General features: G+C 27.5%; 1 protein-coding gene across 1 annotated transcript; it reads left to right on the plus strand.

Annotated features, from left to right (window-relative positions):
- Positions 1 to 231: 231 nt before the first annotated feature.
- LOC113557772 (zinc finger MYM-type protein 1-like) lies at positions 232 to 4,871 on the plus strand. The gene is made up of 7 exons (XM_026963327.1): positions 232 to 477; positions 3,087 to 3,231; positions 3,295 to 3,368; positions 3,653 to 4,005; positions 4,098 to 4,208; positions 4,267 to 4,569; positions 4,733 to 4,871. The coding sequence occupies exons 1-7, from the start codon at positions 232 to 234 to the stop codon at positions 4,869 to 4,871; spliced, it is 1,371 nt and encodes a 456-aa protein (XP_026819128.1).
- The last annotated feature ends 11,608 nt before the right edge of the window (positions 4,872 to 16,479 follow it).

Below are 16,479 nucleotides of genomic sequence, written 5' to 3' on the forward strand. Positions count from 1 at the left end.
GGAGTTTAAAGATGGCGATAAAAAAATATCTGCACACTATCTATCTCATCGCAGTCAAAATGAATTTTTTGAAATTAGTGCCAAAAACGTTCTACAAAAAACTATTAAAGAAATAAAAATATATTAATATTATGCAATTATTGTAGACGATACTCCAGACGTGTGGTATTTGTTATAAGAAATGTTTTTGAAAATGCTGGAATTTGGGATATACAAGAACGATATCTAACAATGGTTGACTATGAAAAAAAAACAAGAGCTGATATCGCAAACAAAATAGAAGACATTTTAATTGAATGCAATTTAGATTTAACACTATGCAGGAATCAAGGTTATGATAATGCAGCAAATATATATAGCAAATACAACGGCGTGAAAAGTAAAATAAAAGAAAAGTATCCTCAAGCTTTATTCTCACCATGTAGTGCTCACTTTTTAAATTTATGTGGAGTATATGCAATGGAAATCAGCCCAGAAGTAAAAACATTTTTTGGAAACATTTAAAAGCTATACAACTTTTGTATGATATTGAAAACAAATTTGTAAGTTGAAATGTTTGTAACCACATTAGATAGGTTTTTTTATTAGATATTTATGGTATTCAAGCAAGTATGGAAAAAATCGTATCGTATCGATACGAGTATTGTTAGGGTCACGTCTCATTACTAGTGCTATTTTGTTATCGAATAAATATAAAAATAAAAATTCAGTGGAATTGTTCGATGGAAAGATAAGATTATTCTCAACCTGTATAATATAATATTAATTAATTAATTTATTTATTTAATATAAACGGACGCGAGTCCTAAAACATAATAATATTAACATTAACATTGTGCGTGAAAGAACACATTAATACGTAAAACATAATTTATAGTTTCTACTTAAAATTAGAGAATGAATAAAATAATAATGCTAAAGTAGATATAGAATACAAATCAAGTTTAGAAATTATTAATCAAATATAATCAAAGACAAAAGTATTATCTGCAGTCATGAGAAGGTTAGCAGGAGAGTTCAAGTTATAACTTTTTGTTGAAAAAAGTGGATAAAAGGGTTTTGGATCTCTAGAATTATGTTAATTAATTTTAAAACGGATTAAAGATAGAATTTCAGGACAATCTATTGAACCAAATATTAGTTTTTATAAAATATTAGAGAGTAAAAGTGTACTACGGTCAAAGAGTAGAGAAATATTAAGAAAATTTAAAACATTATATTATTATATGTGCCGTGGATAGGTCTATTTATGTTAAATTTAAAAGAGGTAAAACATAAAAATTATTTTGGACAGATTCCAGCGTAAGAGCTTGTTTCGACGTACTATTTATCCAGATGAGGGGGCAGTACTCTAGATTAGAACGGACAAGAGAGAAGTAGAGGATTTTTAGGGGAATAGGATCTGAAAATGCAGCACAAGTATACGTTTAATAAACCCTAAGTTACGAAAAGCTTTATTTTTAATCATTTCAGTATGTAGAGAAAAATTTAATTTACGATCAAAAATTATACCCAAATCTTTAAATTGATTAACAAGCTCGACATTTGTGCCAAAAATTGATTATTGAGAGTTAACGGGATTTTTAATTAGGTAAAATTTCATAAATTTACATTTTTGTATATTTACGTAGACTCTCAGGCGCCTTAATCGTTCAAACATACGAGAGGAACGCCTCACTGGTCTCGCTTTGCACAATTTTTCACAAAAAGTATACCAATAAATGTTGATGAAATTATATCAAAATTTGGAAAAACAAAACAAAGAAAGTTAAACTTAGTCATTTAAATTTAAAAATAATAATAATAATAATAATAATAATAAAGGTACAATTATACTTAATAATTTACTTTGTTTATTTTTTAATTGCGTATTATCTTTTTGTCCTTTCGAAAAAATGACTTCCCCCCAAATTTTAGTTCTAGATCCGCGCCTAATTATGAGTAAAATATTACGCTGCGCTGAAAATCGAATACCGCTTTAAGCGTTGTTGTCGCTTAGGTAGTTAGTATTGCCGGATAACGTTATAATCGCTAGTGTCGTATGGCTGGCATGCCGATTGCTGAGTAAAGCCCGTTTCCATGATATAATAAATTAGGTATGATATCAACAGACGTATTTATGTTTTCTGTTGCGCAAATATGGCATTGGTCTTTCGCCAATTTTCATTGGTTTAAATATTATCATAATATCAATTTTTTTTGGCAGTATTCTGGGCTTTAGAATTTAATCATGTTAAAATTATTGTATTAAAAATATTAAAAATATTTACTAAAATCATAATTTTTAATGCCGGTTTGTATTATTGAAGACTGTATGAGCGGTAGCAAGAAAAAAAAATGCAGTCAAGGACAAAAATGTTCATTTACATAGTTTCCCTAAAAATGTAGATTGGAGAAATAAATGGTTAAGTCAAATATCACAAGGTTCATTTTTAAAAAATATATATTATAAAAAAAGTTTGTATAATAGGGGATCAGGTAAGTATACAATACTAAAATGTAGTAATTATTATACAAATATACTTAAATTACATGAGAGCGTGCATTAAACACTCAATAGCATATTTTTTCTTTATAAGCGACCTTCCGTTTACTTGGTACTAATTACTAAATAATATACAGTTTATAAGATTAACACGTGATATTGTAAAATCAACATAACTTTTATACGTAAAAAAAACTTTTAATTTAAAATATTCTTTAGGTGTGTGTATTCATTACATTTTGGTTCACAACATCACAATCCGAGATTTTACGTGCGTTACGTTACCGCTACATTTTTATTTGATACATATGAGTCTATACTAATTTTTATAAGTTTACGGGTCCTAAAAAACGCTGCCTTGAGAGATAACGCTCTAAAAATAATGTATAAAATATTAATAATGCGTTATTATATTTTTTAGTTTTCACATTGCTAAGCAATTTCAAATATTTAAAATGTAGTAAATATTAAAATATTAATTTTGTCATTGTTATTAAACTTAATTTTTATAACATCGACATCCAAAATATGAAAAAAGTAATACATTTCATTTAAAATTATATTTTTTGATAGTATTGATATTAATTAACGCATGTTATAGGTAACTGTAGTTGAACAAGTCCCGAAACAGAAAACAAACATTCGAAAAAATTATTTAACAATGCAAAACGTCAAATCAAAAACGAATACAAATTTTGTAAAAAATGAAAATATTCCAAATAAATGTGTATCAAACATGGACGAAGGTTAACTTTAGTAAACGGTGTGCTTATGTTTCAAGTATTAATTTATTAAATATTAAATTTCAGCTATATTGCGATGGGACAAACTGATGTCAAAAGTTAAGGTATCTAGCAATAACCAGGAAGTTGTCACCGCTGAGGTAATTATCACTAAAAATATATAATACTACGATGAATTGCTTACTTTAATCTATATTTTAGTATACAGGTGATGCGCCGATATATTTAGAAAAGTTACAAAAAGCAATCGAAGACGATGGAAAATCCAAAGTATTGCCGATAAAAAATGCACAACATACAAAAATGAAAGTTAATAGCTTAAAAACTGAAACGAATAAACAAACTGTTAATAATCATGTAAAATAAACCTTAAATTTTGTAGTTAATCATTTTATATTAATTATAAATATTTAATGTATTGTAGAGTAAAATTAATATTCACAAAAACGTATTGAAGGCGGATGTAAATAATAGATACACGAGAGCTGTCAATTTATCAAATACCAATGACCTTGAGCCATTAAAGGTCGAAATGGAAAAAATGAATAATTATATGGAACAGTTCAACGACAAATTGAAAACAGTCATGGCGGAGTTGTCGAATGAGAAAAGTAGTAATTTAGTGTTGATGAAGTCAGTTACAGCTGCTTTGGATAAGTATCAGAATCTGGAGTTGGAACAGAAAACGCGCGAAGAAATTTATTATAAAGAAAAGCTGGATTCATGTACTAAAGAATTAGAAAGTGTTATTATAGAAAAAAACGATCTTCTGAAACGGTATATGTATTAATTTGTTTACATAAAACCATTTAAACACGATATCGATTTGATGAGAATTTAAAGTTTTATTTTTTAATTTTTATTATTAGTTTGCAAGAATCGGACGTTAAGTTAGATAATGCGAATAAAAAAATTCTAACTTTATTAGAAAAAACCGATAATAGTGAATATGCAGAAAAAATTAAGGAGATAGAAGATGAGTAAATATAGAAAAATCAATCGTCTTATAAGAAACAAGTTTATTTATTCTGTTTTTAGGCGCTTAGAATGGAAATCATGTCAAATACATCTAGAAAATCTGATTGCTGAAAATCATAAAGCACTTAACCGCAAAGAACAGTACATCAAGAACCAAGATTATGTGATCGAAAATTTGACGCAAGAAAAACTAAGTTTGGAAACACGGTTGAATAAACCCGTGTTAGAATTACAATCGAATCGATCGGAAGAAATAGAAAAATATCAAAAAGAAATAAAACAGCTCTCTGCGATCATAGCTGACACAGAGAGAAAGTTGGAGACAAATAAGGAGTCATATAATATAGAGATGTCAGAAATGAGGTACATATTTATAATAAAAATTCTGCATATTGTAATAACTAAAACAGAAAACAAAAAAAAACTGAATAAACAGTGTCTAGATATTTTTTTGTAGTTTATACTTTTCATACTAATATAATGTGAACGCAATCTTGAATATAAAATATAAGCGTATTATTTACAGGGATCGACTTAAAAACTTGGAGAAATTAATAGTTACAAAAACCGATTTAATTAATCAGCAAAACTTGACATTAGACTTACTGAGGGAAATAACTCCAACAACGAACGATAATTTGATGGTGACACACAGATGGCAATGAAAAACTTATGAGAACTATAACAAATTTTAATAAAACATATCACCTAAATTATTATTTTTGTTATCAATTATATCATATTATAATTGACGAGATGGGAATAGGGACTGTCATAATCTTATTAACATAATTTTAATGTTGTATTTTATTTATAGATGAAGTTTCCATTACAATATATATATATATTATTTATATATATATATATATATATATATATATATATATATATATATATATACAGGACTACAAGAAGGGATGCACCCCACGAGCCTGGATTTATAAGAGGGCCCGACAATTTGGGACCACTCAATCTTTTTGAAATAATGAAACATTTAAAATGTGAATTTAATGAACACAGCGATAACACAAAAAAAATTTGTTATACATTTATTTTATAATAAAATTATTATCAACTATTTAGTTAATTCGGTGGTTGACCACAGCTGATAGTTCCTAAAAACATAAATGTTATCATTGCAACTTGCAAGTATTTATTTTTGTATGACTTTTACATAGCAACGAGGACACAAATTACACAGCTGTAATATAACTTTATATAATTAAAAATAGTGCAAAATTCGACTATTCTAAGTACATTTAAATTATGAACCGTTTAATCGAATACTATCAAAAATCCCAAGTCTGTGATAATTATATCGACGCCCGAATAAAACCATAAAATTAACAAATCTTCGCATCATAAATGGTAAAAGTTATAAAAATAACACCATACATATTACATGAATTTTACTATATAAATGTGAAATGAAAATCTTTGTAAGTGGTAAGCTGTGTAACTACTTATCAGATCTTCTTGATTTTTTTTTAAAAGCAAGAGTATACTACGGAGAAGGTTTCTATCGCGATAGCATTTGTTATAACTATTATTATTGTTTTCGCATTTTCGCAATATTCATCAAGATGTTTGCTCTTCATTAGGTTATCATAATTATTGACTTGATTAAAAAGCCCAAAAGAAAACCCAGTATCGGCCGCTTTACGCGAGGAGCAAAGAGATAACGTTCTATCAGAGAAAATGATACAAATGCCAATGGGGAAACCTAGAATTCACCACAGTCTTCTTTGCGATGTAAAAAAATTAACGCATTTAAGTACGACGCTTCAATCAAATATGCAGATGATTCCCGTGTTTCTATTGGCAATATGACTAAGATTTGTGAGTTTTGCTAGGCAATGAAATAGCCTCTTGAAGCGCCCGGTCTTTGCTGTGTTGCAGGAGAAGTTCTTTTGAACGAAATTGCTGATCCGCCAAAACCATTAAATAGTCTGATTAATAACATACATGATCACTCTAAAGTTTTTCTTGACAATATATGAAAGTATAATTCTGCATTTCAAATGACGTCTTTTTATGCCATTGAAATTAGACATGGAAATTGTATGCCTACATTTAAAATTCCAGGTCAGTTATATCATGCAGTTGGTTCATTATTACCAAGCACGAATGAAGAATCAACATTTTTACAAATTTATTTCATGGGAAATGAAATAAATTGTATGTCACGCCAATAGGGAAATTTTAAATGATTTGCAAGAATTTCTGCATGGCGTCAATCCATATATACAAGATTTTGAATCTATTATTGAAACATTACCACCGAACTCAAAAATCTCGGCAAAAATTTTTTATATGTATATATGCTCCTTACCAAAGAACGGATAGTATAGTCTACCAAGAAATATAGTTTACTGATATGAAATATAGTTTATTATGTCTTTTATATATTTTCATATCATAAGTCCATTATAAATCTAACTATTAATGAATATGGCAAAACAACGTTTGACGGGTCAGTTAAAAAAATAAAAATAAAAATAAAATAAATACTTTTAAAATAATCTTATTGTAAATAAGTAGATATTTTGTATTTCCCTTATTATAAATAATATGTTATTTTTAATTAATTATATTAAATATAATATTTATATAAATATTTAAATGTATAGATAATTACTAAAAAGTACAATTTAAAAATACCTAACTAATATATCTTATATATAAAAATTTGGTGTACAACAGGTATGATATTCTCGATACATTCCGAAACTACTCAACCGATTTTGATGAAATTACAATCAATGTGTATAATTTTGTCTTCGTCATAAGATATGGTAGTTTTTATCCCGAATTATGACCACAATATTACCTCTTTATTATGTTTAATAATTGCACAATTATTTAATCAACTAATCGAATAACAGATTATTTTTAACGAATGATACATAATCGGTAAATCGATTGAAAAAATACAGCACTGGGCGGGACATTTATGTAAAGTTGATATGTCGGAAATATCATCTATACACTAAATCAGAAAACCAAAAATAGTTTTATCCTTACGCTAAATGTTAGCATTAAGCAATCAAACTTAACACGGATGCATTTTGTATGGGCAACAAAGTGCATGGGTTAGGTTACAGCTAGTATTAAATATTTGGAAGATGAAATTTATATTTAAATAATAATACTTAGTGAGTGTATAGAATGAGAAAATGTCTATATCGTATTTTAATTTTAAATCGTAAATAAATTGGTTAATTTAAAGATATCAAAATATTATAAGTTATAAGTTTTTTTAAAATTTTATTTGACATCAACAATACAATTAACACAATAAGTTTGTATAATGAAAGTAATAATATACTAAACATAACTTAAATCAAACAAATGTTTGATTAAAGCAATCCGTTACCCGTGACCCGGGTGGTTACCCGTTAGTGACTACTAGTCTATTACATTTTATTATTTTTTTTTAATTTATTATTATTGTTATTTATTTTTAGAAAAACATTAGATAAGTTATGTAAAAGGTTGCGACATTTCTTCTTTTTTAATATATGGGTAAGATTTCTTGGGATTGAAAGAATGGAAAAATCTTATTTAACAGGGTTAGGATGGTCTTGTAGCAGTTTATGGCATATGTAGAAGAAACATGTTTACCTTTTTATTTTTTTCATTTGAAAATCATTATGAATAAATAAATAAATATATTCCAATTTCGAAAGTTGCCGGAGTGATATATTGTGGAATGCCTGTTTTCTATTAATGTTAGATATTTCACTGTGCTCCATAATTGAAGTCCATACGTCGAGATTGGTTTAAGTAAAGTTTTATAAATCCAGAGTTTGGTGTTTAGAGTGGTGCATTTATTTCTAATTAAAAGAGGTCAAAGAATAAATACAAAAATACAATCATTTAGAGATTAGTCTTTTAGTTCAAATATGATTATTTCACGTCCGGTCGTTTGTTGAGGATCAATCCCAAATACCTATCTGACTGTGTTGGTTGTAAGAATTAGTTAATTTTTAATAATAATATTTGTACATGCTCCTTGTTTAAGTGTGAATTCACTATTTTTCATACCACTTAGATAAAAGATTAAGATGCATTTGTTAAGGATCTTCATTACTTCATTAATATATAATATGACTTTGTCATTAGCATAACCGGCTACAATGGTTTGCTGCCTAGTAGGTTGGTCAGCTGCATACATTTTAAAGAGGAATGGGGAAAATATGCCACATTGTAGAACACCACATATTATATTTATGCGATATTTGATGTTGATGTGTTATATTGAACCTGGAATTTTAAATAAATAAATAGAAATTTCAATTTCCCATTTCTTTAAAAAAAATATTTTATTTTTAGAACGGTAGTGATAAGCTACCCTCACTCCTCCCCCCATGAATTGCATTTATCTTTGGTAGAGGTATCACCTAGATTCTAGACACCCTTCACGTTGCTCACCAACCTTTGAATTTCATGGCCTATCAATTACGAGGAGGCCTGCTAGGATTGATGCTGTAAAACCTTTTCTAAAGCAACTTACGATATGCATTAAAATTAATAATTATTATAAATATTATGTATTTTCATCAATTGTGACAAAATTAGAGATTTTCATTTGTTTTTTTTATATTAGTACTGCTTAAAGTATACATAATGGTATTGTTCCACACTTATTTACTATAAAATCGTAAAACTAATAAAATCCCTAAATGATGATTCTTGTCCTCGACACGACCAATACGTAGTGTTCGTGAGTTTATTAAATCATATTGTTTTCATTATAATTTTAAATTGTTTCGCTATACCATGTTTAGCTGTTTAAATACATAATAATAATAGTTATATTTAACAATAAATATACAGTAAAATACAAGTGAGTATAGATTTTTTTTTAAGCTTTAACCATCAGTATATTAGTTTATTTTCTTCTTTGCATTTCATAATATAATAGTTTTACCATAATTATTCCAATGTATTGATTATTGCATAATATACAGCATAAATCAGTGGCCAATTATCGGAAGGGTTATAATCCCCTCCCACTACCGGAAATAGTTGAAAAATATAAAAAACCTTAATATTTAAATATTAAAATTATTATTAATATCAAATAAGTACAAATACAACTCAATGTACACCCTCCAATTTAACAATTCTAACATAATATTTTTGAAGTATGTAAGTTTAAAAAATGTCTAAATGTTTCTTGCGCTAATGTATATCAGGCGTGTTTCCGAGGGGTGAGGAGGTTGACGAAAAGGCATTCCCATAACAAATTTTAATCTATAAAAATTACTCTCATTTTCAACAAAATAATAATGATCAAAATTTTTATAATAAAAATAAATAGTTTCTCCCCCTCCCTTAAAAACTGTCTAGGGACGCCCTTGATATATATTATAATATAAATAATTGATTATGCTACGACTATTGCAATATTTTCTTAAATCTATTCGTGTTATTTTGTTTCGATTTGTTTCGATTTGTTGGCTTAGATTAAATTTAATGACCGCTCTCGTAAATTACGATGCTCACCTGTCATCAGTTGTGGCTCCTCTCAACTAAAAAAAATTATTTAATACTTGATATTTATGTATTAATAAATGTTAGAAAAGTATCTATTCTGAATCTGATTATAAACTTAAAAATATAGGTAGCCAATTTATTAATATAATTAATTAAGTAGTATAAACATTAATCAATTCAAACTGTATAAAAACATTTATTTCAAAAATACTAAAACTGACTATTGTAAAATTATGAGTGTAAGCAATCAATGAAAGATATAAATCATATGAAATATGTGTAATAATGTCCTTAGTCTTCTGATAAGTACTTAAAACAATTTTTTTATATTATAAATATTACACCTACTGTTAAATCATACTATTTTAGACCGTTGATATGTTTTTATTCAAACTTGCATACGTTTTCCAACGACTGAAGACTTTAATTTATTTTTTTATAGCCAAGTATATATTATATATATATTGTATATATTATAGTCAACCCTTTTAGCAAAGAACACAATAATTTACACTCTAATTTATACACATCGACCGCCACTATGTTTTTGTGACAGAGTATATTATGTACAATATAATAATATACGATTCCAATGTTTGCATAGCATTTACATACGTTTACCCAATCGTCACGTTGACGTTTACCATATTATTATTACTAAGTATATCGCACGTATGACGCTGTCAAATGTACGTATTGTTGTGGTATTATTATAACGATCACTATGTAGGTACCGTTTTTGTCGAAATATCGTGGTGGTGTATTTATGCCGAGGAGTGTTATTCCAAACCGTTTTTCAATTTTTTTTTTTTTTATGCGTATTGCGTATCTATAAATATTTTATTTTAAAATGTAAATTTTACGAGTCAGTAATAAAATCGTTTTTGTTTTGACGAGTTATGTCGATCGCATGTGCGGTCGTAGGTAATCTATATATTATATACTTATTTATTTTTTCAGTCACCTATATAATTATACAACGTAAAGAATTGAATTTTCTTTTCGTTATTATTTCATACTTCATAGTTCCTTAGTGTAATTAGTTGCGCGTCATGGTAAAAGTAATCACTAAAGAATTTTAAAGATATTTAGATATTTATAATTTTTAAGAGAGTATCCGGTGCTAGAGTTTTTTTGTAAAAACCGGACTTTATTTACTATTCTACTATTTCCAGTCCCAATTCTGTGCATTTAAATTATTTCCACGCCACAAGTCACAACTGTACTTGTAAATATATTCTGTATAAATGTCCTTTTGTCGCATCTAAAGTTGGAGGAAGTTGAGCTAATTGCACTTGCTTTTTGTTGAAAACAGCAGTTTTTTGAAAAACATCGTATCGGATATATTCATTTAACAATTTTATGTGCATTGGGGCTTTGTATAGTTTTAACTGGTACTCTTCTCTGATACATGTAATGTCTTCAGGTGACAAAGATTCATTATTAAATAACAATAATGAACTGTGTAATTATGGGTGACTGAATGGTTTTTAAATGTTTTAGTTTTCCTTGATGAAACATAGAAGAAATCGTGTCACATTTATCATCATAGATAAGCATTATATAAGGAATTTTATTTTCGAAAAGCTCTTGCAGATATCCAATAGAATATGATTTTGTTTCTATTTTTTCTCTACCACGTTTTTAAAATATTATTGTACTTTTCGGAGAACTTAATCTCAATATAATTACAAGTAAATTAATATCCTCTAAAACGTTAGGTTAGGTTTACACATATCTACATTTAATAATCAATATACAGTTCTACCTCGATTAACCTATCGAGGATCACACTTATATAGTTCGGATATGTGTGATAGTTTAGGTATTGGAAATTGTTTTAATAAATGCAAACATACTTGTATAATGTACATGTGTAGAGTGTACATCTTGATGTACGATTTGGTAGTATGGTACGTAACGGTCGCCGGTCATAGGAGCAATTTGAGGGGGCTTGGGTTGGGTGTGCTTAGCACCCCTAATTTTGAAATTAGCACCAGCAAATTGTTTCATGTTAATTTAGATTTTAATAGTAACAGGTATCCATAACCTCAAGACAACATTATAAAAAAAGATATAGAGGAACTTCAGCACCCTCAATTTTTTTATTGAAATTGCGCTCCTGTCGCCGGTACATAGAAAAATTAGTGTTGTTTTTTTATCCTGACCAGTTCACCACGGACTCACCGAGCACCTACCGCCGTAGCCGTGTACAATTTTGACGCCTCGAAATGGAAACAACTATTGATTGACTATCTCATTGAATCTCCTGTTACAAAAGCCTCACTCCATTAAGTCATCTGACTCGATTAGATCATTCGTGTGAATCCTTTAAGACAAGAGCTGTGATATTTTGATCAAATAGTTCACGACTTTTGTCTGGTCATGCGGTCCCCCCGGGTGTGTCGACCAATACATTTCAGCGGTTGTTAGGATCACCACAAACAAGGATGAATACCTTCAATGAACTTTTGAAGTTCCCTGTCTATTATGTCCCAGAATGGCTATTTGGACGCTCACCTCCCCCCCTTCCCGACAGACAGCAACCATATTTTTGTTTGCCGCTACGTTACTGGAGTCTTCTAGAAGTATGAATCTCTTTGTGATGTTCTCGTTTAGGAATTATTCCCTCATTTCACTAATTTCTTCTTCCTTCTCATCTTCCATGCCACCATCGTTATCTTCATCTGGCTCGTAATCCAATCTATCACCTGGCACCTCAATTGACAAATTGTGTGCTGACTGATCTGTCGAGTCCGTTTTTGAGCTGCTCTCTGTTGTCTTCAATGATCTCACCTCCGATATTGATTCTATTGAGAACTCTTTTAGATTGCACAACAGCATATGTCGTGTCTAAGGCTAAGTTCTTTAGAGTGCCAATCTGATTTGAACTAATAGGGGCTCTGTATATCAAAATCTGCCTGTATAGCCCTGAATTATTCACTAAATCTTCTATTGGGTTCATTGTCCTGCGTATTTTTTTTTAAATTTATTGTAAAATATAAGCAGGCTTACGTGGCTACTCGTTATTTTAAATTTTTATAATAGAAGTAGATACATTTACAAAAAAATAACTAACTATTAGTGTTTTTAATAATAATTTTAAAATAGCGTGCATTTAAGACGTGTTAAAACATTCCAGTGTATTTGTAATTTATTCGTTTAATCAAATGGAAGTATATTAATTTTACTTACAATTAGATATTATATTATATTATATTTATATATAAATACATACGTAATCTATATTACAACTTTTACTAATAAATATATCGTGTTTAGACTCTATAGCGAAATTTGATTTTAGAATTGTTTAGAAGTGCACGTGACTACGATTTAACTCCCCCAAATTAACAATTTTAACATAATATTTGTAGAGTATGTAAATTTAAAAAATGTCTAAATGTTTCTTGCAGTAATGTATATATCAGGCGCGTCTCCAAGGGGTGAGGAGGTTAACGAAAAGACATTCCCATAACAAATTATAAAAATTACTCTAATTTTCAACAAAATAATAATGATCAAAATTTTTTATAATAAAAATAAATAGGTTATCACTCCCCTTCCCTTGAAAACGCCCCTGATATATATTATAATATAATAATTGATTATGCTACGACTATTGCAAAATTTTCTTATATCTATTCATGTTATTTTTTTATCCTGACCGGCTCACCATGAACTACTTGAAGTCCCAAATTCAATCAAATCTTATCATTTATTTTGCACTAATTTGTAACTCACGGTATTTGAATTTATGAAATTAACCACTGCTGGCCTTAAAATCTACAGGTTCACCAAGTTTTCGAGAGCTTTTTCACAAATTTATACATTACAAACAATATTTGAATAGTCTCAGTTTGATAAATTAGGATTAAGAATTACACTTAAATTTTTCAAATTTAATCTAAATTTAAATCTTCTGTCGAAATTTATTTTTCAACTATCTAACTATACTTTTTTTTTATCTAAAAAACCGGAGGAGGTTGTTAACTTTTCAAACGTGACCTGGTCCCTTCTCTCGGCTTATAACCGCTTAATTTTATCACTGGAAAATCCATTTAACTCTAACTCAAATAACGTATAAGATATGAAAAATATCATTCAGATACTTTAAATTTTTTATGTTCTAAAGTCCAAATTGTGTTTTATTTTTGAAATGAGTTGTACATGTTTATGGGTTTTTATGCTGATTGCAGGTTTACTGTTTACGATTAATAAAAATAAAATAAAAAAATATGAACGACCAAATAAATTTGCTTAAAGGATTTTAAAAACTAATTAACCTTTTTTTTAATCCAGGCCTAGTATTTTGTTTAAAACAGTTATACTATTTGTATTTTGTACAATCATTATAACAGAAACTTTTTAAAAGTACCTATTCAAGTACATACATAGATACTTATTTTGAAAAGTATTTAAAATATGTATTTTAATGTGTTGTAAAATAAAAAACAGTTAAAAAAAAATTAAGTATTTATTTTTAATCCTTAGAATATTGTATCTGATGAAGAAAAGCACTTGCTTATGTGTCAACTAAAATTGGGCAGTAATAAAAACATAACTCCAGGATTACGAAAGTTTGCCTTACATTATATGATACTCTTCATCTACATATTTATACTTAAGAAGAATATTTTCAAAAGTTCCAGCAGATATTAGTACTATCAGAAACTGGAACACTACAATATTAACGTATTCATTTTTTCAAAGAACGTGAATGTGAATGAGTTTTTTTTAAGCATTTATAACAATAATAACTATGATATTTTGAATTATTATAAATATATTATTAAATAACAAATGGAAATTGCAAACTATTAGAAATACTTATATAGTTATATCGCTAATTAATAAATATCAACATTATTATAAATGTATTTATTAGTTTATATTTTTACATTTTAATTATTTTGAGAAATATAATAATTTAGCTGGTAGTCAGTATGATCACTAGTAATAGATAATTCCACATCAATATTTTCATTTGTTATTTTACTATTTATATTGTTACTACAATTGTTAACTAAATTATAAAAAATATCAAATAATATTATTTACAATTGAGTGCAGAATGTATTATTATAATAACTAGGTAAATTTAAAATTAATAAACTATATAATTTTTAAGATTTTAAGTTTAAAAATAAAATAACTATCTAGTATTTTGTAATTGCTATTTACCAGCATTATCTAAATTGTTTTTTACTAGAAACATATAAATTAACCTTTATTTATTTCTTCGGCTGTATTCTAGTTGCGTCCCAAAGATATCTACGAAAATATGTCTAATCCGAATTGCGCCGCAATTTTAATTTCCTCCTTTTAAGCTTCATTTTTTTTTTTTTATAAACCACTAAAATATTTTAACATTTTTGGAAAAAATATTGTAAAAAAAAACTAATATTCCACGTTACAATTAACACGGGTTAAGATGGGTAGTTATTATTTTATGTTGAATGTAAACAAAAAAAAAATGATGTTTTAATTCTACTTTTATAATTTATTTTGTGGTGTTATAATAATATAAAATACATTTAGAAGACAAACTGTATGTATTTAGTGTAGCCAACCAGCCAAGCTTTTCAGTGATTTTTCACCACCAATCTTTTATCACTTTTTTCTTGAAATGTATATTTTCAATTATATAATTATATCTGTGAAATTAGTAACTGATTGACACTATGTGAAAAAATATTAGGAAGACAGAAGTAGACACGATCAGCGTTGTGAATTAACTCTAAAAAATACTTTAAAACCAACGACACATACATGTAACTATGTAAGTAAAAAATATTTGTGGTTATTAATAATGAAATAGAAAATAAATATACAACGACCACAGTAGGTACTAAATTCTTTGTTTAATTCTTAAATAAAAACATGCTTAAAAAATATAAACTTTAATAAATAATTAAAGGACAGTCTATTGACAAATATGTTATTCCGAAAAAACTCAATAATAGTTATTAAAATTATAATATTAACGGTTTATTTTGATATTTTTATTGTTTTTTCTAAATATTACTTGTTACTTACACTATCGTATTATATAGGTCACAAATCTATATTTTATCTAGTTTTCATTTTATCAATTTATAAAACTAAACCACATATTTGTGTAAGTTTTCAGTAAATACAACAATAGAAATTAATATTAAAATTTAAAGAGATTTTTATACACAAATAAGTGGCCTAGACGCTTAGTAGGAAATAACAGTAAAATTAAATTCTAGTCTAGTTCTGAAAGAATTAAGTAAGGTAACTAACTGTGGCAACTGACTGGCAACTGGCAAGCACTAAGCAGTGAAAGTAAATGATAGGTAATGCATCATTGTAATGTGTAGGTAATACAAGAAACTTTATAAATGTATAATATAGGTGTTTTTTTGATTAGTATTTTAATATATAAAAATTGAAACAGCCACAATTAATAATAATCGTAAACCTAACTAAAAAGTTGATACTATGAATATAATTCGTGGCCCCTTGACTTTTAGTATCTAATTAGGTAACTAATGTTTCCCTTTAATTATTAGCTATTAATATAATAAATTAGTTTTTATATTTAATTAATATAAATACGACATTTTGGAATAAATCTAGTTTAGCGCCTACGCGAATTTTTGAATTTTTTTTTCAGAAACCTAGGTTTACCTAGATAAAAATTCGCGGAAATCAGTAGTTTTCAAGTTATAGCTGATTAAAATTTTCGATTTACATTATAATCCTTAAATACCCAGTATGTTTAATATCGAGATACTTCAAGTG

The sequence above is a fragment of the Rhopalosiphum maidis genome, chromosome 3 (genome assembly GCF_003676215.2).
Source record: "Rhopalosiphum maidis isolate BTI-1 chromosome 3, ASM367621v3, whole genome shotgun sequence".
Taxonomy (NCBI): Eukaryota; Metazoa; Arthropoda; class Insecta; order Hemiptera; family Aphididae; genus Rhopalosiphum; species Rhopalosiphum maidis.